At 41.4% G+C, this 24,275-nt stretch overlaps 1 protein-coding gene across 3 annotated transcripts in view; it reads right to left on the minus strand.

The window, feature by feature from the left end:
* Window positions 1–24,275, minus strand: part of LOC148021688 (diacylglycerol O-acyltransferase 1-2-like) — a 217,241-nt gene that overhangs the window by 187,694 nt on the left and 5,272 nt on the right. For all 3 annotated transcript variants that reach the window (XM_087697180.1, XM_087697179.1, XM_087697181.1), the window contains exons 2-4: window positions 9,910–10,320; window positions 9,273–9,353; window positions 9,079–9,152 (exon numbers count right to left, since the gene is read on the minus strand). In XM_087697180.1, the coding sequence (XP_087553306.1) occupies window positions 9,079–9,152; window positions 9,273–9,353; window positions 9,910–10,269 (515 nt within the window). In that variant the 5' untranslated portion in view covers window positions 10,270–10,320. The remainder of the gene's footprint in view (window positions 1–9,078; window positions 9,153–9,272; window positions 9,354–9,909; window positions 10,321–24,275) is intronic.

Raw genomic sequence — 24,275 nt, forward strand, 5'->3', positions numbered from 1 at the left:
CCCATACCTCTGCCCCATATAGTAATGTAGGTGTGACTAGGGTGTCAAACAACCAGAGTTTGGTGCGGGGCTCCTGGAACTGTATGTGAGCACATTGACTCTCGAGTGCCCCTAGTGCTGCGTATCCACATGCCAAACATGCCTCTGATGCCCCTCTCAACAAAAAACGTGGGCCAAAGAAGGTGACTCCCAAATAGACATATTCCCTTACATGCTCCAGTATGTCACCCCCAAATGTGAACTGGCACATAGATCTAGTCACCCATGCTGTTGAAGTATTGAAAACCATGGTTTTGGTCTTCCCAAGGTTCACTGTGAGGTCTTTATCTCTACAGAAGATGTGCAAAGCATCTAGATGGCACTGCAATCCCTCCGGTGAATCTGAAATGAGAACAATATCATCTGCATACAGTAATATCAATATCAACACCCCTGCCAGGCTAGCTCCAACTCCTCCTCCTCGAATCTATGTAATCAGACACTTCATCTATGTATAGACCAAACAATATGGGTGAGAGTGGACATCCTTGTTTCACTCCTACGGTACTGCCAATCCTCTCTCATAACCCCCCAGGTGCTTGTACATGACCTATCACTGCCTTGTATAATGCATAGACATCCCATCATTTACCCTCTCGTACTCCAATGTCGTGCAATCTCTGCATGATGCGTGTACGAGGCACTGTATCAAAAGCTTTGCGGAAGTCTACAAAGCAACAATAGATCCTCTTGTCTTGGGCTCGACCCTCCTCGATAATGGCTCTAAGTGTGAGAATATGGTCCAGCGTGGTATATCCTTGTCTGAAACCTGCTTGTCCTTGTGCTCTCTTGCCTTGCATTTCAGCCCACTCACTGAGTTCATGCTCCAATATAGATCCATATATCTTGGCCAAAGTATGACCGATCATGATAGTCCTATACTTGCTAGGAATCAGGGGATCACCAATTTTAAATAGCAGAATTATAGTATTGTCTGACCAACTCATAGGGAAACCTTCACATACTGCTCTATTGAACATATGTGCTAATATGGATGCTAATATGTCACAAGCATGTGAGAAATGTTCTGCTACTAGTCCATCCTCATCCTGTGCCCTCCCATTTTGTAATCTATAAATTGCATCCCTAACCATTTTCCATGTGAAGAATGACCACTGTGTTGGCCTACAAACTTGTGGGGGCTGTATAGGTGGCTGTCTTGGCAGGTCATACAACTGTCTCCCATAGTCAAGCCAAGCATCTGGTGATGTAATCTGTATGGGGAGCTGTCTTTCATGAAACATCTTCCATGCGCTCTTGCTATCCCGCCCCAAAAATAGTTGATATATCTATGCTTCTGCTTTCGCTAAGTAGTCTCGTTTCTTCTTCCGCACAAGGTGTTTAAAGAACACCTTTGCTTGGCGATGTGTCTGAGTGCCTGGCTCCACTTCTCCTTGTAAGCGAGCTCGGGTGACTCTACACTCATCATCATGCCAACTATTTTGGGGAGCAATAGATCGTGTGGGTCTACATCGAGGCAAGGTATGTGGGAATGCATATATGGCTGAACCATGTATGGCCTCTACTAAATCCCTTGTACATTTTTCCAATGATCTACTCAAGTCCAATGTATGTAAATTGGTCTACAAAGAACCACTGTAGATGTGTGAGGTGTCTTCTGTAAAGTAGTATTTGGGATGTTTAGGGAGGCATGGTGCTTCATGTTTCATATGTACACAAGAGAGCATGAGTGTCAAAATAGCATGATCTGCTGCTCTGCCAATTGCCAATTGGTCTCTTAGATATCTTAAAGTTTTGGACGTCTGGTATCAATGCTGGTGAGTCTTAGCATCTTCCTATGGGCTACTCTTCTCCTCCCATCCTACTACCCATACATGTAAAACCCTAGCCCATCTCCTACCCTCATAAAGAGAGAAGTTTTGGATGTCTTAGCATCTTCCTGTCGGCTGCTCTTCTCCTCCCATCCTACTACCTATACATGTAAAACCCTAGCCCATCTCCTAGCCTCTTCATAGAGAGAGAGAGAGAGAGAGAGAGAGAGAGAGAGAGAGAGAGGGTGTCGCTTGGCTGACGGACTATATCAATAGACGCAACGATCATGGTAAAGCAAGTAGTCATGGAATTGACTCATGACACGTTTGAAGTCAAGTTTATTCTTGCGTTGCAACATGGATCTCAGGCCGTTAGGTATTGGGCATGGTTAATTTTCAATTAGCCATATGGAAGTTTCTTTTTTTTTGTTTTTTCTTTTTTAAAGAATGGGATTAAATGAGATCTTTATCTCGTTTGTTATCTTCTAAATGGCCTTTAGAATGAACCTCCCTTCTTCTCTGCTCTCCTTTCTCGCGCTCCTTAATCCCCAAAATACCATATATCTCTCTCTCTCCAAAATTTCTTTTCCTTTCTCTTAGTAATATAATGGCTTCTCACGAGATGTCTCTCTTTGATACACCTGTTCCCATGGAACCTCAAACCATGCAAGCACCTGTTCACCTTTTCTTGAACCCAAACATACACATGGGCAGTATCTCGAAGCCTCTTCTTCTTTCAAGTCCAAACAAAGATTTATCCATCGTAGTGGTTCTCCAAGCTCAAGTAAAAGAAATGCAATGGCAATCAATCGAGTTGCGCACTCCACATTTCCCAAGTGTGCCGATAGCCATGAGGATGTTGCCACTTCAATTCCAACTCGATCACTTTAAAAAGGAAAAGAAGGAACGTGATGAGATGATCATGGTTGGCCAAATGGACACATATGCTTGGTGGATGAGCCTATGCCTTAAGCCGATGTTGGGTAATATGGGCTGATTTTCAATCTATTTTTAAGAAATGTTCCATAAACGATGGTCGGATTGAAAATTTCCAAAAATTATTGGCGCTTGATATAGGGAAGAAGAGCTTAGAGATTTGTTGCATAAAATGAAGGTCTTGGACAATCCTCAAGTGTTGCTCTACATGTGATACCTTTTTGAACTGCCACCGGACTACGAGAATGAGGTGCCCTGCAATCCCCTACATTTTCTAGACGTCTACAAATATGCGAAAATTTTTTATAACACTTGGCTCCAAGTAGGGGCAGCTAGTCGACTGGAGGTTCCGATCGAGCTACCTCAGTCTTTAAGTCAAAGAAGTCAACTATCCCGGTAACAACTCATCAATTGTCTTTGGAGTTGCATAAGAAAAAGGATAGCAAGCGCAAGGTCACTCATAACGACAATCGCTCAAAGGGCCGTTGCTTGGCTTGCCATCAGATGGGTTACTTTCGCATTGATCGCTACAAGTGCCCCTAGAACAAAAAAGTGAGATCTACTTCCAAGATTTTGATAAATACTCTTAAAGCTTTAGATATATCTTCTAAAATTTTATTCGAAGATTGTTTTGTTAATGCTAGCAAAAGCAATTCTAGTTCCATTGATAAAACTATTATTGGCCCGCATGACCTTTTAAAGCTCACTTTGCATATAAATGGCCAAGAAATTACAGTTTTGTTCGATAATGGTTCTACTCAGAATTTTATTTCTTCTTGTTTGGTGCAAAGACTACGACTCCACACGATACCCACTGACCGAATTTGTCATATCCAATATGTGGAGGGCCCTACAATGGATTGCTAGGATCAAGTGGTAACAAACTTGGATCATTCGATCCAACAGTACCATCAGATCATGGATTTTCAACTTATGAGTCTTGACCATGTCAATGTCATTCTTGGTATGCCATGGTTCTTTGAAAGATACTCCTCCTTGTAAATTGATTATAAAAATCACATAATTTCTTTTGAGCTTGATGGTCATTTCCATGTGATCGAGGGTTGTTTACCCTTCGAAATTATAGAAAATAATTTGCATATGATTTCAACAATGGAGTTTACTCAATGTTTTCTAGATCCAAGTGCCACTACTTCTATTTGTTTCATTTAAAAAGTACAATCATCTGATTCTCAAAGTAATTCAATTTCTTTTGATAATAATTTTAATATGAACTCAAATGTAAGTGAGTATTTGGATCTTATATTACATGAGTATGTTCATATGTTTCCATCTAAGCTCCCTAACGGACTCTGCTATCTCTCAAAATCTTTAGACCATAGGATGAAAACATTGCCCATTAACCATTCCGTCTCTTGGCAACCTTACAGATTTAGCCCGAAAGGGCAGAACGAGATAGCTACGAGACTTCAAGACTATTTAGCTAAGGGATTTATTAAGCTGAGTAAGTCTCCATGGAGCATGCCTGTCCTTCTCACTAAAAAAAAAGATAGCATTATGCACTTCTATGTCAATTATAAATATCTCAATAAGGTAAAAGAACAAATATTGGTTGCCTAGAATGAATAGGCTTATAGTTCGACTGTATGGTACATGCCATTTCACCAAAATCGATCTAAGGTCCGAATACCATCAAATACAGATAGCTTCATAGGATGTCCTGAAAATTATGTGTCACACATATTATGAACATTATCAATTTTTTGTCTTACATTTTGGATTGACCAATGCTCCCTCAACTTTCCAATAGATGATGAATGATTTATTTCATCCTTACCTTGAAAAGTGAATAGTCATTTTCCTTGACAACATCCTTATTTATAGTAAGTCGTTAAAGTAACATGCTAAACACTTGTGCATCTTCTTACGTTCTTTAAGGCAAGAGCAATTGTTTGCCAAACTATCCAAGTGCGAATTTTTCACACGAAGCTATTGTACCTTGGTCATATCATCTCGATTGATGGCATTCAAATTGATCCCGAAAAGGTACAAGTAGTGCTCTATTAGCCTATTCCCTGAACCATAATACAAGTAATATCTTTTTTAGTTTTATTGGATTTTTTTGAAAATTCATAAAGGATTTCTCATATTGAGCTCAATCAATGTTTTCAACAAACATTGAAACGGCTCGTTACCATTGTATCAATGTTGCAAATTATCAATCCAAGTAAACCTTTTAGGGTTCATATGGATGCGAGCAACTATACTTTAGGTGTTGTCTTTTATCAAGATAGCTGACCTATCGCATTCAAGAGCCATAAGTTTGTTAATGCACAAACACACTATACCATCCAAGAGAAGGACTTATTGACGGTTATCCATGTGCTTAAAATTATGGCATCATTATTTGTACTGTGCCCAATTTATTATTCAGAAAAACCACCATTTACTGAAATACCTATGTAATCAACCTGATCTCCCTAGCCGTAAGGCGAGATGGGCAAAGCTTATGTAAGAGTTTAACTTCAAAATTTGCTATAGAAAGGGTGCAACTAATATGGTTGCCAATGCTCTTAGTCAAATTTTAGAAGTCAATGCCTTATCCTTCTCCAAAGTTTCGACTAACTTCTATCTTTCTCTCAAAGGGCATTGCCAAAATAATCGTCACTTTGGTAAGATCTAGCAACTAGTTCAAGAGGGACCTAGTAGCCCAAGAAGCATTGGTGGTCCAGATACCTGAAAGCTGGCTACTAAGAGAAAGATAAAGAAAAAGTATCCCATTCGTAATGGATTACTTTTTAAACAAGACAAAGTGTGTGTGCACAATGATGAAGATATACATAAAAGGAAATTTTATACACGCATCATGATGCGTTGAGCACTGGACACCCTGGCATTAACCAATCCTTTGGCCTCGGTTACTCATTATTTTTATTGGCCACATATTAAGACTATGGTTGAGTCTTATGTGCGTAAGTGCCTACATTGTCAACTTAATAAGGCTGAACGGCATAAACACGTAAGGATGTTACATCCTTTACAAATTCCCGATAGAAAATGGAGTAGCATTTCTATGGTTTTGCATGATATGCAGGAGATGTTGATGATTGCTAAAAGAAATGCACTAAAACGGCCCAAGATCATGCCACGTTTTATGGTAACCAATATCACACTCCCAAAGAGCTCTAGGAGGGGCTCATGTGGATTTACCTTAAAGTCCCAAAAAACTTTGATTCAATGACTATGGACAAGTGCTACAAGTTGTATTCAAGGTATTGTTGTCCTTTCCAAATTACCAAGAAGATAAGTAGTGTATCCTATGAATTGGACTTACCCTTGAAAATCCGAGTTCCTCCTATATTCCACATGAATCGTTTAAAATAGCAACTCAGACAAGGTAAGCAGATTGTCCTAACTGAGAAAGTCCCGCAGCTTGAAGATACTACCTGTTATGTTCCCAAATAGATTCTTGACCTTAGGACTAAACAATCCACTTGGACCATTCATCCAAATTATTTGACCAAGAAGAAAAACCACCCAGAGGCGAAAGTACTTGGGAGTCTGTACGATCCTTCTCTTTGTCTCCAAGGATATTGCTAAGAATAGCAATCATTCATGGGGAGGAAAAGTTACGTCCCTAGACATCCACATGGGTGCTAGTAGCATTGGACACAGTGGTTACGAAGTGACTTAGTGCAAATGCACTAAGGACATTTCGGAGTTAGGGAAACTGAGTCCTATTTATAGGACTAAAGGCCCTATTGTACACATTCATTGTGTGATCACCACTCTTGGACTCTTGGCCATTGACCAATGCATCCATACACAGGGATGCTGTGGGCTAGTGGTACGAGATGTCAATCCTTGGGAAGTGGTCGTAGCCCAAAGTGCTACTAGCTCCCGGGCTCACAGGTAAGCTCATTGGCTCTATGGCTGGGAGGTGAGTCTAATGTCCAATCCCCTTTATGGTGAGTTTGGCTTGTGTCATGTCTCATGTATAGGTTGAATCCTAGGGGGATGTTTCACACCCCTTCCCCCCTCCCTGCCCATCCCCCCCTCCTCCCCCCCCCCCCACCCCCCCGAAAAAAGGAAAAAGGCTTCTATCCCCCCAAACCTCCTTAAGAGGCTTGTATATATGATTTTGTTGACTCTCAAACAACTCCAGCTAGACTATTGAGCACATGTACTTTGTAAAATTCTTTTGAGTAATATAATTAGTCACTTTTTCCCAGGAAAAAAAGCCCAATGACATGACCAAGAGCTCATATAAACCAAAGGGAGTTTTGAAATTGCATTTCCCTCTAATTGATCGACGATATCATAAATTCATGGTATAGGGAAACAATTTTTGATGGTGTTTTTATTTAGGACAAAGAAATCAATATGCATGCACCATGAACCATCATTTTTCTAAACCAAGAGCAAAAATGAGCAAATGGGTGATGAACTCCTTAATCAACCCTTTTCTAACACCTCGTTAACCTAACTAGTGATTTCTTTTTGTTGGGCAGCAGTTCACATCTATATGGTGGTCAGCTTGATGGTGTTGTATTAGACATTAGATCAATGGAATGATTCTTTGGCTCTCGAAGAGTCAAAAAACAAAATGTAAAACTATTTTAAGAAAATTTTCCGTGTTAACTTAGCACTAAAACACTAACTTTTCATAAGTAACATCCTTTGCAAAAACCAAGTAACATAGAAAGATAACTTTTCATACGTAACATAGAAGGATGTTAACCAAGTACATAGAAAGATAACTTTACATTATTGACATTATCGCAAAAGTTGAAAGAATGATAAGCGACTCTCCCTTCAGCTTAACATCCAAACGATGACCTTTTTCTTCATGCGTACAAGCAATCTTCATGTTGTACTTACTCATCATTGCATGAATCTTGTGACAATATGGAATGCGCAACAAAGAACTACAACCCTCAAGAGGCATAATATGAAAGTCCTTGCTGTCCATATAAACCTGCATGTGAATAAAGGGCTTTCCAATGAGGGGTGACTAGCTTTGCATGCCTAGGGTACATCATACTAGCCTCACCCATAGGACCCATTTCCCAACTTGACTGCCAATTTAGGAGAAAGGAATTTAGCATAAGCACTAGAATCAAAGAATACCAAAATTTTCTTGCCCATCAATTCCCCCAATTGCAGCATATAACCCTATAGCATTCCCATTTGGCTGCTCACCAATTAAGTCAAATTCTAATCTAGCTGATGGCTTAGGATTCTTGTCTTTCTGCTCCCTCCTCGTTTCAAAATTATCCTTGCAGTTGTCATTGACCCATGCGCATCATGATATACCAGTCTTGTTCACAAATAAAGCATCTTTTGCAACAAAAAATACCCTTCCTTTCAGCAGGATTTTTACCATGCATTAATGACCTTTTAGGCTGACCCTTTAGACTATGTGCCTGCATGCAACAGTAGCCTATTAGGTTTCCCTACATTCTCTGATTTATTTGAAACGTCAGGCTTGCTGGATTTCACAGTAGAAGTGTCTTCTTTCAACAATGCACCTGCTACATTTGCACTCTTTTTCAATTGTGCCATGCTGGTCACTCTTGTCCTCATGTAATAGTCAGAGATTTCTTCAGGTAGACCACAACAATAGGTCTCAATTTGCTTTCCCATTGTGGCTTCACGAAAAGAGCTAACTATCAACAAGGCTGCCCCAAACTTATTATTGTACTCATCCATATCAGCACGTTGAGTAGCATCCCACTGATGCCAAAACCTTGTCACATCTAACTCAAAATTGTTTGTGAGCCACTAAGAAGAGAAAACCTGCTTGAAGAGTACCCATGTCGCTGATGCCTTGCCTTTCCTCAAAAGGCAGTCAGTCCACTACTGAAGTGCATTCCCCTTCAAGAATGTGGCTCTTGGCATTATTCAGATAAGGAGACTCCAAAGAGACTTGTGGAGGATCTAAGAAAGATGAAAAGCCTTTTTGTGCTTTCCTCCACACTATTATTACTAGCCACCACTCTGGGTTTTCTTCCACATCCTCTCTTGTACATGGGCACTACTATAGAGCAGTCATGTCCTTTTTTTAATCAGGGTTTTTTAACCCACAAAAGAGGGATAATTGTACATTTTCAGACATTCTAAATGATAGAATACCATTTTGGGTTTGGTTAAAAGTGGCTTTAATTTCTTCAAAGTCCAGCTGAATTCTTGGGAAAACAAGATAAAATAAGACGGCCATGAGCAGCATAATATATATAGGCAAGAAACTTATTACACAAGGTCGTTAGATGCTACAAAGTGTAATTCAGACCCATAGGACCAGATCAACAACCACCTACAATATGTTGCATTTTTGTACTTCAGAAAATTGCACATGCAGACTACTCACCCGCACATAAGAAGTGGCCATTCATTCAATGATCCAGAGCTGAACCAGAAGCCACTATGAATAAGCAGACCATACTGCAGAAAACTAGAAATATAAGCAGTTGGGGAAATAAGCACAATCAATTAAGAAGTCCTCATGTAAAGATTATATAATTATGGTTTCAATACCAAACTGAAGTGCAAATGACAATTTACCTTCATCAAATTTTCAATAATAAGCCGACTGTTGACAGCTACAAGAATGACAATGCAGAGATTAAAAAGCCCTGCATGACTCTGAAAAGCACAAAGAGTCATCATTTTTATTCTGCTAAAACTTCTGCATGAAGGGAAGACATTAAAACAAGTCAAAAATGACAGAAACTGTCCTTGCACACCCCCTAAGTAAGTACTTATAGTTTGTTAAAGCTAGTTCCAAAAGATAATAGGTACTACAAGAAATAGCATATGTCAAGACAAAAACATCTCAAGACAAGTTTGAATTAACATGGTTTGCTTGAAAAAGTTAAGGCTATGGTTTATGGTTTACGTTTAAAGTTTCATGTTTCTGGTTCTCTAGGGCTTAGGGTCATATTCGATCCAACCTGCACCATCCTCCTTGCTTACAATCTCACTTCATCTTTGAAACAAATGTCATAGTGTTCTCATCCCACCCTACCCCAATAAACCATCACACTGTAATGTTATGTCCTTTGAAAAGGTCACCTTAATAGTACTGAACATTGAATGCTTTGATGTGTTGTAGCCTTTATAAGGCAAGCAAAATGGACAGCACATTTCCACATCTTTAAAAACTCAAAAAAAAAGGGGAAAAACAAAAGAAATGCATTACCTGATGAAAAATTGCAGTTGAGCTTAATGGGCTCTCTTTGCTCCTTTTGTGAGCAGGAGAAGATGGTCGAACCACATGCTTCAAATTTGCACTTTGTGTGACCATGTCTTGAGAGTGGCCATTTTGAAGATTACTTGAAATAGAGCTGAGATTTGCTGAACCTGTCTTGTCAACCTTAGAGACTCTTCTATGTCTTAAAGTAGTCTCCGTTAAGGAACTTGGACCATCTATTGAATGTTTTATTGTGTGTTCAATTGCAGCTAAATCTTCATCCACAGTCCCACTTGTAGATGAATGTTCTTCTGCAAGCTCGCTTCCAAATGAAGATTCTTCTGCATGCTCAAACATCTTTTCTGACATTGGCAGTGTCTGTGCAAGGCCTTTACAGTGGATATAAGAGCTATAGACAGACTGGAACATATAAATCAATAGCAACGTTACATTATATCACTACTGACACACAACAATTAAGCTCATAGCATAGGTGCAGCTCGCTGGACTTGACATGACCAACTTGAATTTTTTTTGTTTTTTAAACACCCAATTATCTGTGATTGAAATATAGAAACTTGCATAATTCTATTAAGCCACAGAGTTTCATCATCCTTCTACATCCATATGCATGTGCCTCAGAAGTGCTCAGCTCGTGTCAGATCACCTCAAAAAAAAATGTGCTTTGAGAAGCAATGTGCACATGTTCTTTGAGAAACTGTGGACTGGAGAGCTAATATATTAGGACCACTAAACAATAGTAATAGATAATGCCGCAATCAATGACCAAATGGTGACCTTGATATCACACAACATGACCTTGATATCACACATCAAAATGTTCGATGCTCTCATTTCTCCATGTCTGGTTAGTCTGAACCATGTTTCAACACTTTTTTTACTACATACAGGTTTTCTGCTCTTAATGTTGTCAGGAAGAGATTTACACCTTTCTGAACTCAAAAGTCCTATACAACACAATATTCAGCCTGGCTTAACTGGGTTGTGATGCCCAAAAACAGTCTCCTAAGATGTATTAGCCATACAGTATGAAAAGGATCCCAACAATGCATTTCCATACCATGCCCATGTAAGTACAGGAGAATTGTTTATTCACCTCAGGGACAAACAAACTTGTAATAAAACCACAAGTGTGGAGATAAGATTTGTCAGTATTCTACTGAAAGATTAGGGATGATCTACATTATGCCATGGTTAATCAATTTGACTATATGCCATGGTTAATTGAATTGACTCAATTCTGAATGTGAGGATCAGAATATGATTTTTCTTAAGAATTATGATGCTTCTCAGATTGCATCTCACCTATCTGTAAATAGGCTAGCTGCTGTTCCTTTTTTAAATATTTGGCCCAATTCAAGTTCTTCCTTTTAGTTAAAGGCCCAAAGCGCTAGAATGAAAAGGTTCAGGGAGAAAAAAGAAAAAGAAAACAAATCTAGGCTCCTAGGCTGGCCACTCTGACATGTAAACTATTAAAACAAGAGGAGGGACAGGGGATAGCCATCAAGAGTGCTTTATAAAGCCACTTGGATCTCCCACCAGAGGAGGAGATATAGGCCTCAGTCCCAAACATGCACAAATGTTTGTTGCCTCTTCATACGCACCAATTAGCTTACCCCCTAGCCACTTAGATGGCAAATGAGAGGCAGGGAAGGATCAACTAGTATTCAATGACCGTTTGCCCATTATGGTGGTCATCTCAATTGCTTTGCAATTTGCATGATGGCTCATTATCTGATTGTGTGCTTGTACCTCCAACCGGATGCAACCTAGTTCAGGTACAGTTTCAGGCAGAGATGTACCCCAATCATTGAGGGGGGTGACTAGACTATCAAGTTATTAGAGTATCAGCTTCTACTTGCCAAATTCACCACAATCGACCCATCAAAGTCAGATGATAATCAAGTCACTTTTTCTATGAACAAGTTGCCCACCTAAATATTTGAATTTTATGCAGCAAGTTATCTCACAACCCCAATCATCACCTTCCAAAAATTTAAATGTCAACTTTTTCATTTCATAGTGTTGTTTGATCAAGTTCACAAGAAATCCCATCTCCCATACTTAGAGGGGGTCTTGACTTTCACCAATAAAAAGGGGAAGCAAGGGATGAAAAGAAAAACAACAAGATCTTGTCCAATAGTGAGGAACAAAGTAACTCCTTCCAAGATTGAAACCGGGAGCACCAAGGGAGATATATATATATATATATATATATATATATATATATATATATATATATATATATATATATAGAGAGAGAGAGAGAGAGAGTACAAGAGATATATATATATATATATACGAGTATACTAATATCCTTCCTTCCTCCCCTTGGAAAACTAGCCCCAAGAAAAATAGCTATTGTCAACACTACCAGAAGTCCAATCATTTTGATGACAAGTATCACTCAAAGGCCAAGGGCAGTCAGCCGCCCAAAACCCTTAGAGAAAGAAAGTGTTATTCAATAGGACGAAAAATGGCTAGAAGACAGGAAGAGAAAAGAAAAAGAGAAGGTGAAGGACCTGCTGAATCCTAAATGAGAAATGGATACAGTAATAGCTTGGGATGAAGTTTTATTGAACTTCCTGAAAGAATGTTGAGGATCCTTTAAATCCCGTAATAAGAGGCTAGTGTCCTGCCCACCATTAAGCAGACATAACAGTAGTGGGCATGTGTTTCATAAGAGCCTCATAGTACTAAATACTAAATAGCACTTAATAGTACTAAATAATAAATTTATGCTAAAATAGTTTTGATTTTATTGAACATGAATAAAACCCACATGTGAACTTGAGTTCCTCGAGAGAGGCCACTTGTGCCCCCCCTCCACAATCGAGAGGGGATCATCCTCTTAACAGCTACAGCTTATCCACGCCACCAAGGTGCCTATACTGATCAATGTCAACACATTGGTCACAAGACTTCAAAATCACCTCCTCAGATAGCCCCCATTACACATAAGGGGTTATCTGATTGGTCTGCCAACCCTCCTATGAACTTTGATCCTCAAATGCTCCTTGTCTCCCTCGAGAATATACCAGATGCAACATTCACTTCACTTCTGAGTTGCCATCTACATCTTAGTGAGCAGTAAGAGGCGAAAGCCCACTTTCCCAAAAGACCCTCTTGTCCAATGATTGTGGAGCCTCACTCTTAACACTACTCGAGCTAGTACCTTTCTTGCCACCTATATATGTTTAAATTTGAGTAAGGCACCCTCTAGCTTGTACTCTCTCGTCCACTACACATTCCTACTATTACTATCTTACAACCTTTGTGTGCCTACCTCTTGCTAGTGGGAATACCTAAAAATGCAAAACGCACTATTAGGAGGATGTGTATTTTCAATGCTTAGCTTTGGCATTATTAAGTTGTACACATGTGAAATGCAAGTCAATAAAGTCACAATGATGGCCCAAGTACCTCAGGTGAATGGCAGGTGACATTGGCAAAAATTTGTGTAAAGTTATGTTGGATAAATACTTGTCCATGCCTGGTGTCAATTTGAGTTTAGGCCATTAAAATGTCCAATGGTGCCATTGGGGACTAGGCATTAATTAATTCATTAAAGCTAGTCCTAGGCCAATATATGTTTGGGACAATTAATGGGCATTAGCCAATTCTTGGGCAAGGATAAAGGAATAATTAATTAATTTTCAGAAACTACATTCTGAAAATTAATTCATTAATTACATTTAGAAGGTTGCCAAGTGGCCAAAAACTTTCCCGTGCAAGGCTGAGAGAGGGCTGTTGGGGCTGGTTGAGGCTGATTCCCCCCATTGTAGAGTCTGTGAAGGCTGAGGAGAGGCTGTTACAGCAGGTCACCAGCTGATTCAGGGCATTTCCAGCCACCCAGAGGCAGTGACAACATTCAAAGGGTGCTCAGCTGCTGCCAACAACATCTTGAGCTGGGTGACAGCATTTCCTGCCCTACTTGTGGCAGGGGACAGCTTTCTGGTTGGTTCTGAGGATGGTGGCAGAAAATTTAGCCCACTTGTCACGTTGACAAAAATCAAACATTTCTCTCCCCTCCCCTTCCTCTCTGATTTACCAATAATCCCTCAGCAATTCTCTGCCATTTCCAGGTTCGGTGAAGAGGAATTGAAGAGATTGCTATTGAAACCCTAATTTACAGCAGAAATTAGGGTTTCTCAGCCACCTCGAGATCTATGCCCAATTAATGAAGACCCCACACTCGATGTCGCAGCTCAAGACAAAATTTACAAATGATCCAAGGGGTGAGCCCATTCTGTATTTATTGTGGCCCGCATGCAAGAGATTGAAGACCCAATTGTGCCCAGATTGTGGGACAATCAAGGGGCAAATCAAATTTGTGTTGCTAGTCATTTATGACAGCCATTGTATTGAAGATTAAAGGAAACTAGTCCATATCGTAAGTGTACTTCAACCTTTGTCAATATAAACTAAAGAAATACTGCAAGGAACACTACTTGTTGGGGCCAATCAAGTGTTGGTTGTTCAAGCTTAAGTGGTGAAGTGTGCATTTTCAGATTTGTGAACATATTACTTGTTGTAACTTGTGATAAATCAGGTCATTCACCACCCTTTCCAAGAAGGAAGGTTGGTTTCACACACACCCATAAAAGCACTTGAAGCACTTTCATTGAAGTAGAAGTATATGTGTTCTATAGTCTCATATGGTACTACACTCATTGCTTGTGTTTCAATCTAGAACTAAACCTTGCAGTACCTACCATTTTGTTTAAAGCAGACTTGGATAGTTTTACATTCCCATCTCAACTGCCACACTCTGGGCCAACATGGAGGATGCTTCTCCCAAGCCTGAATTATAACCTTCCTTGAGACTGTCTTGGAGGCCCTTTAATTCACAAGTTATTTTTTCTTAGAAAAGAAAATTCTACTAATAACACCTCTCAGAAATCCCCCTGATGGAAAAATACAAGGTACAAGGAATTATACAAGGAGTGTCTTAAGTGTTGGAGTGAGAGGGTACTTACTTCTCCTTCCATTGTCCCTTGGTGGGAGGGTGAGGTATCCTTCTCTTGGTGCTTACATCATGGTCATTATACTGATTCATTCATAACCTTGTATCATCTTCCATTTGCATCTCAATGACCATTCTTGTAAAAGGGCGCTTAGGCAAGTGAACTATTTGCCAATGAGGGCACCAAAGTGGTACTATTAGCATAGCATTCTATTTGAGTATAACACTTTGCACAACACCTTACATCACCCATGCATTCACATTGTGTTAATGTAAAACAAAGCGCTTTGGGTGGGAGAAAACCTAAATTTGTAGATGTCTATCCAAGGATGTAAACTAATTGCATTCTGTAGCATGTTCCCCTTTTACCTTATCAAAGGAGTAGTTGACTTGCATCCACCATAATCAATCTACTATGGTAAACATTTATGGCAGCTATTACCTCAGATATACCTCATCACCCTAGCCTTGCACTTACACAAATTCTATTTATGGAGGATGTTAAATTTCCCCCCTTCTTATCATTAAGAGCCATTAGAAAAAAAACGTTACAACATCAAAAAGGCATCGTCTAAATTTATCTATTAAAATCTAGCAATTTGGATAAAATCAAAAGCTTTTGTCACTCAACAACTTTCCACTCTGAGAAGCTCCCAATGGTTTTGAAATGGAGAAAAATATACATGTGATATCTGTACTCAATAGAATGATGATTCTGGTTGGGATTACTATGGTGATGATGTCCAAATTAAAACCAATCCTAATGACTATGCTAAATGGAATGATGATTCTGGTTGGGATTGCTATGGTGATGATGAATATGAATACCCATATCCATATAACTCAATACTACTTGATGATGGAGCCATAGCTAGCATCTTTGCTAATAAAGGCAAATATTGCAATTTAGGGGGACATCAAACCCTACTACACCCACATGGTAGTCTAGGAAAGTGGACATCGTCCTCTAAACTAGCAACCAAGCATCAATTGCATGGTTTGTTGGGTATTTGACTCACGCCTCACTTACGCCTACGCTCATATGGGAGTGTCGGTGATTAGTAGGACACTGGGGCACTTTTTACTCTCGGTAGGAGAGGTTTTTTCCCCCAGACTTATAGTCTTATTTTCGTATGTGCTTATGTGCTTATGTTACACACTTATGGGCACTTACCTTGTGTCGGGTGTGAACACCCCCTACAACCCTAAGGTTTAAGGGTTGTACTTTGTACTTTCATTCTACACTCTTTCAGTCTATTGGATTGGGTGTCATGCTTCACTCTGTCTCTCACTCTCACACTGTCTACTGCACTCTCAGCTGCACCTCGATCCTATCACCCCCTCACATTTGGTATCAGAGCAGTCTGCAATCTGCAGACTGTAGCCCCCATTGTCTGCAGCCCCCGTCAGTTCTAAAGCCCCTGCAATTCTGCCCCAGAGTTGCCAGTCTGCAGTCGACTATCAGCTGAAGGCGCCACCTGTACCTGGGCAGCCTCCTTGCGCAGGGTCGCCAGCGCGCAGCTCCACATCGACAGCTCCAGCCACCTGCAGGTCCGCCCTCAACTGCCTGTGCTGTCGCCTGCAGCGCCCAGCTTGTAGCTCACGCAACAAGTCCTCCTCCAGCACGTCTGCCCGCCAGCACCGCCTACACCAGTTTCGCCAGCTGCAGGCGCGGTCGCCACCAGGCCTGAGCGCCGCCTCACATGTCCACTGGAGGCGCCGCCTGTTCCTGACACGTCTACTGCTGCGCCGCGTGTCACCCGTCAACTCCACGCCTGAGAACCGCCCGACTGTCAGTTTGCGCCGACTGCCCTGCCTGCCCGCGACCTGACCAGCGTCCGCCCTCTCCACGTCAGGTAATTTTTTTAAAAAAAATTATCTTTTTATTCCAAATATAAATTTCTGGCAGAGGGGGTTCCTACGCAAGCACGCATAGAATTCAGAATACGTGTCTGGGACACGATTGATGCAAATTTCTGGGCACATTCATCAGAAATTTTGGGGCTTTTAATGTCCACTGGAGGCGCCGCCTGTTCCTGACACGTCTACTGCTGCGCCGCGTGTCACCCGTCAACTCCACGCCTGAGAACCGCCCGACTGTCAGTTTGCGCCGACTGCCCTGCCTGCCCGCGACCTGACCAGCGTCCGCCCTCTCCACGTCAGGTAATTTTTTTTAAAAAAATTATCTTTTTATTCCAAATATAAATTTCTGGCAGAGGGGTTCCTACGCAAGCACGCATAGAATTCAGAATACGTGTCTGGGACACGATTGATGCAAATTTCTGGGCACATTCATCAGAAATTTTGGGGCTTTTATGTATTTTGAGGACATTTGCATATGAACTGCAGTTATAGTCACAGAAAGACTGTTTTTGAACACATTTTTGGCAGAAATTTTGGGGATTTTGATATTACAGTGTTACTGAGCACTGTTTGCACCTTGGGAAGCGTGCATTAGAGATAGTTTTTTGACAGAGTACACCCTTGCACATTAATTGCAGAAGTGTGCTTGCTGCAATTTCTGGAAATTTGCAGATTTCCAGTCCTTACTGCTTTGACATTGCTCATTTGTCTTTGGAAATTTGTCATCATGGCAAATCATGGAGGTGATGTATTTATGTATGTATCCAAGGAAGACAGATTGGACGGAAACAATTATTCGCTATGGTCATTCATGATGAAGAATGTATTAGTGGCAAAGAATTTATGGGATTATGTCGGTGGAGAGAAAACTCGACCGGGAGTTGTAGCTCCCGTTACTCCTCCTCCTCAAGGGGCACGTGGACAACGGGGACCTCAGCCCGCTCCACCTCAGCCACTTCCTCCAAGAACTGCAGCTCAAAAAGCTTGGGATACACGTGATGCACAGGCCTTGTCGCTGATTGCTTTGGCAGTTCAGCGGTCCATCATCCCTCACATTCGTTCAGTATCTTCTTCACGAGATGCATGGCTGACTTTGGAGCATATGTTTGCAGGAAAGAATGAGACTCGGATCTCTTTCTTGAAGAAACAGTTAGAGACTTTGAAGATGAATGAGGGTGAATCTATGCAGGATCACTTGAATAAGATTCAGGACTTGCAGGAGCAGCTCATGAATGTAGATGAGTACTTTTCGGATGCACAGTTGATATCCACCACCTTGAATTCCTTACCTCCTTCGTACTTGTCTTTTCATACTGCATTGAACCTCACCATGAGGATTGCCGAGCACCCACTCACTTTTATTCAGCTGGTTAGTTTGCTTCTAGAGGAGGAGCAAACAAGAAAAAATAGTGGTGTGGATGCTATAGTCTCTGAGCAGGCTTTTGTGGCAAGACAGAAAGGCAAAAACAGCAAGGTGAAAAATGCTCCACAGAGTTCTGGTACTTCTGGCACATCACAGAATCAGACACAAGGGGGGACGCAAGCTAAAAAGGGAAAATGTCATTATTATAAGAAGTCAGGCCACTATATCATTGAGTGCAGGAAGCGCATTGCCAAAGAGAAGAAGGATTCAGGAATGTTTGTTTCTACTACTCCTTCCACTGCTAGTGAGTCCGCGTCCTTTGTTGTGGACAGGGACTATTGTTTTTACACTTGCAGTTATGACATCTCTTGGGCTGATAGAGCACTTAGCTCTACAGAAGATGCTCACACTTGGTTCTTTGACAATGGTGCTTCTAGACATATTACATCTCGCAGAGATTTGTTTGCTTCAGTTAGTGCATCTCCCGTTGGGAAATCTGTACAGTGTGCCAATAATGCATCATACCCTGTTCGTGGTATTGGGGAGATTCAGCTCATAGCCATTGATGGCTCTATTCTCCGCCTGCAGGATGCTTTGTTTGTGCCTGGGATCAAGAAGAATTTGCTTTCTATTTCTTCTTTGGCACGTTGTGGTTTGCAGGTCACATTTAATGATGACCGTTGCATGGTTAGAGATAAAGAACACATGACTTTGGTCTTGACAGGATCTTTGTGTGATGGTTTATATGAGTTGGATGCTCTTTCAGTAGATCAGTCGGCATACTTGACATCCACTCTTACTCCTGCTATGATACAGGCGAAATTATGGCATGCTCGTCTGGGGCATGTAAACTTTGGCAGCTTGATGCTTTTGCAGCGTACTCAGATGTGTGATGGCTTACCTCTCTTGGAGAGACCTCCTGAGAACTTATGCGAGGGATGCATTTTAGGGAAAATGCATCGTTTCTCATTTCCCCGTGATGTTGCTTTCATAGCAACAACCAAATTGCAGTTGGTGCATTCAGATGTTTGTGGGCCTATGCAAACAATGTCATTGGGCGGTTATTATTATTTTGTGACATTCATTGATGACTTTACACGTTTTTGCTGGGTCTACTGTTTGAAAAAGAAGTCAGAAGTGTATGATGCATTTTTGGCTTCCAGTGCACTTGTTGAAAATCAATCTAGATGCAAAATTAAGACTCTCCGGTCGGACCGAGGGGGGGAATACATGTCCTCTATGCTGAATTCTTTTTTGAAGCAGAAAGGCATAGTCCATCAGTACACTACTGCCTATACTCCCCAGCAGAATGGGGTAGTAGAGAGGAAGAATCGGTCACTCATGGAGATGGCCAAATGTATGCTGAAGGCAAAGAGCTTGCCTCATAGTTTTTGGATGGAAGCAGTCATGTGTGTTTGCCATATTTTGAACAGATGCCCTACCAAAGCCTTGAAGACCATCACAGCTTTTGAGGCTTGGAACAGCCGTAAACCTTCTGTTGGCCACTTCCGTACCTTTGGGTGTCTTGCCTATGCCCATATTCCACAGGTACTTAGAAAAAAGTTGGACAACAAGGCTGTTAAGTGCATTTTTTTGGGATATACTAGTGAGAGCAAAGGCCACAGACTCTATGATCCTGTTACAAAGAAGGTTTTGGTCAACACGGATGTTGTTTTTGATGAAAAATCAGAATCATCCTTGGCTGGTTTGGACACATATCAGGCTGCCCGTGATGTTTTTGAAGGGCTGCTGCCCATTACTTTTGGTGATTCAGCTGGAGCTTCAGAAAATGAACCTAATGTTCAGCCAGCTGCTCCTATGGAAAGTGCAGAAATTCAACCATTAGCTGATCGGAATATTCAGCATAATGCTGAAACTAAAATTCAGCAAGAGCTTGCACATAGTCAGGAAGCTAGACAGTTGCCTAGATGGTATTTGCAGACTATGCAAGATAGTCCCTTGGATGCACCCATGGCTGGTCATACTAGAAGGCAAACTCGTTTGATGATTCAGCACATACCATGGAGTTTGTTATGACAGCAAGTACTTTTGATAATGAGGAGCCTGAATGTTTTGAGGATGCACAACACAGTGTGCATTGGATGGCAACAATGCAAGCTGAATTAGATTCTATCACTAAGAATCAAACTTGGGATTTGGTGTCTTTGCCATTTGGGAAGAAAGCCATTGGAACGAAATGGATCTACAAACTAAAAAGAAAAGCAGATGGATCAATTGATAAATACAAGGCATGGCTTGTAGCTAAAGGCTACGCACAGAAAAAGGGCATTGACTATGAGGAGACATTTGCTCCTACTTCCCGTATGACGACCATCAAGTCTATGATTGCTTTGGCTGCACATTATGGTTGGATAGTGCATCAGCTGGATATCACAAGAAGTTTATGTACAGCAGCCCATTGGTTTTGCAGTTGAAGGCTCAGAACATTTGGTATGCAAGCTCAAAAAGGTACTATATGGTTTGAAACAAGCTCCTAGAGCTTGGTATGCAAAAATAGATGCTTTCTTGCTTGGTCAGGGGTTTCTAGACAGCTCATCTAAGTCTACCCTTTACGTATGTAAAGAAGGGAAATCTATGCTGATTATATGTCTTTATGTTGATGACCTTCTGCTCACTGGAACACATGCTGATCAGATTTCAGCATTCAAACAAAATTTGCAGCAAACTTTTGACATGTCTGACTTGGGAGTTTTGCATTACTACTTGGGCATCCAGTTCATACATGATGCTCGAGGTATTGGGCTATCACAGTCAAGGTATATTGGGCAGCTTCTTGAGAAGTTTGGCTTACAGGATTGCAAGCCAGTTTGTACCCCCATGGAACCTGGACTGAAACTGTCATTACATGATGACAGTTATTTGTTTGATATACATACATATGCTCCTACAGTTGGATGTCTAATCTACCTATGCAACACTAGGCCGGACATACAATTTGCAGTTTCAGCTTTGAGCAGGTATATGCATCAGCCACGTATGTCACATTGGCAAGCTGTCAAGCGTGTTTTTCGTTACTTGCAGGGTACTCGATCTCTTGGGTTGCTTTATGCCAAGGGGGAACCACTGTAGTTACATGCTTACAATGATTCTGATTGGGCTGGTGATTATGATACACGTCACTCCACTAGTGGCAATTGTTTCTTTCTTGGCTCTTCTTGCATTTCTTGGCTTAGCAAGAAACAATCCACTGTTGCCACATCGTCATGTGAAGCTGAATACAAGGCAGCTTTCACTACCACAGTTGAATGCGTATGGCTTAGACATTTGCTAGCTGATCTGGATGTATCTGTTACGGAGCCTACTCCTTTGTTCACTGACAGTCAGAGTGCCATTGCAGTGGCACGGAACCCAATGTTTCATGCCCGCACGAAACACATTGAGATCCATTATCACTTTGTCAAAGAGAGGCTACATGCAAGTAATATCAGCCTTGTCTATTGTCCTACCACTAGTAATGTGGCAGACATCTTCACCAAAGCTCTTCCTCGTGACAAATTTGAAGCATTTCGCGATGCTTTAAATTTGATATCCTTTGGTGGCGGATGATCCTTGTACTCTTGATCACTCTTCACTCCAGGGGGGTTTGTTGGGTATTTGACTCACGCCTCACTTACGCCTACGCTCATATGGGAGTGTCAGTGATCAGTAGGACACTGGGGCACTTTTTACTCTTGGTAGGAGAGGGTTTTTCCCCCAAACTTATAGTCTTATTTTCGTATGTGCTTATGTGCTTATGTTACACACTTATGGGCACTTACCGTGTGTCGGGTGTAAACACCCCCTACAACCCTAAGGTTTAAGGATTGTACTTTGTACTTTCATTCTGCACTCTTTCAGTCTATTGGATTGGGTGTCGTGCTTCACTCTGTCTCTCTCACTCTCACACTATCTACTGCACTCTCAGCTACACCTCGATCCTATCACCCCCTCACATGGTTCCCCCTCTTCCTCATCTTTGACTACACTAAATAGGAACATGTTTGCCAAACCCTAGAGTTCTCCATGGGCATGCCCCTCACACCTTGAACCCGAATAATCTCAACTTTAGTGGAGCACATGGCCCCAAAAAGCTGAAAGTTTAGCAAGAGCTACAACCAGCCTTATTGGATGCATTGATATTTTATTGCTACAAGAGTATGAGTTCTCCTCCTCTCATGATAGCACCGTCAAAAGGGTACTCCTAAGAGGATCATTCACCTATTGAGAGTACTCGATCAGTGCCCATGTTCTTTCTTATTGGATGCATTGATATTTTATTGCTACAAGAGTGTGAGCTCTCCTCCTCTCATGATAGCACCAACAAAAGGGTACTCCTAGGAGGATCATTCACCAATTGAGAGTACTCCATCAGTGCCCATGTTCTTCGTGCAAGAGGACATGGAAATACTCAATCAACAAAGTGCAAGTGTGTGTACCTAAAATCGCTCGAGTTTATTGCCCTATGTGCGAGATAATAGAACCATTGTCATAGGGGATGCATTGTTGGAGACGCTAGATGTTAGAGGTTCACGTATCTAAATTCTCAACATCTATGCACAAACAGAAGTCAGAGGGCAAGTTTCTTTTAGGTTTGAAGTGTTCACAAGCTTGCCAAAGGTTGACTCTTGGATTGTTGGAGGAGACTTCAACTATCTATAGACTGTAGAGGATTAACATGGCAGAGGCCAGGTTTCATGCAAGAGCTTCATTTTGGACCTAGTCTAGAGAGAGGATTAATAGAGACTTTTTCACACCTCAAAGCCAAAACACTCTAGACAAGGTGTACGAAGGCTCAAGAGAGCTAATGGATACATTTCATAGGGCCCTCTAGAGGTAGGACACATGGCTACACAATACTACACCCCCTTGCTTGGATCCACAACTAGAACCCATGGCTATGAGAGGGACAGAGAGTATGGCAGAGCACTAGGAGGGTGGTCATAGACGGTATAAGCATACACCTAATGACTCTTTTTACAGAGCAGGAGCTAGAGACGACATTTTTTGCACTACCTTCAAGCAAGTGTCAAGGAGAAGATGGATGGGATAAGTTGTTCTTTATGAGCTATTGGGATCTTATTAGTGTGGGCCTCATCTCTGCTTTCCAGGAGATTATGGCATCAAGGGCTATGCTAAAGAGACTTTTTGAGGGATTGATTCACCTCATTCCCAAGCAAAGTGGAAACAGATTGGAGATCACATAGTCGAGGCCAACTACTTTATTTGAAACTAGCTACAAGATCCGTCAAAGCGCGAAGCATCTTGGAGAACATCTTCACCTTCTAGGAGTCCACCACTCTTGCTTGCTCTGGGAACCAAGATCTTATTGTGCTCCTTCTCAACTTTGAGAAGGCATATGACCATATGGATTGGGTGTTCCTAGAGGGGCACATTATTAAGGATGGGATTCTGAGGGCAATGGATCAGGGGAATAGTGGATTTTTATTCCTCAGCACAAAGCCAGACAGAGAGTGGAGATTCCACATCCAAATACAAAAGAGACGTGGCTACCCATTAGGCCCCTTCTTCTTTTATTTGTAGTAGAGGCCATCAGCTCCTCCTTGAGAAACAGATCCACAAGTATTAGAGGTATCAAGTTACCCATCCTTGTGTTCAAGGAGCTTCTTGATGTGGAGCTTGTTGATGATGCGTCGGTGTATTTAGATGCGGATTAGAGTAACTTTAGGGCCTTTGTAGTGGCCATGGAGATATTTTGCAAAGCAATGGGTGCCCTAATTAATTGGCACAAGTCCTACAGATTCTGCATATGCAACACTAGGCAAAAGGAATGGTGACCACACAAGGATTTCACTTGAGTTCCTCACAAGACTGTGGGTGAGATATCTTGGATGCCACGTGGAGATTAACATTACCTTAGGACAGCAATTGGCACCTCTTCTTCTAAGCATCAATTAGAATCTCCTCCATTGGAGCTTAACAAGGCTCTCATAGCAAGGAGATTGGTGGTCACCAACTAGGTTCTTGTTGCGACCATGTAGTACATCGTTTTCTCTTGGGCATTCTCCAAGTTATGCATTGGCTAGCTGGCCAAGTGAAGTGTCTTATTAGGAACTTCATTTGGTCCAAAGAAGATGGAAACCCGACTACATTAAAGGTGGATTGGGGTGTAATCATACAGCCCAAATCTTGAAGAGGCCTAGG

The sequence above is a fragment of the Lygodium microphyllum genome, chromosome 17 (genome assembly GCF_053477565.2).
Source record: "Lygodium microphyllum isolate KBCC chromosome 17, Lygodium_microphyllum_v1.1.10, whole genome shotgun sequence".
NCBI lineage: Eukaryota > Viridiplantae > Streptophyta > Polypodiopsida > Schizaeales > Lygodiaceae > Lygodium > Lygodium microphyllum.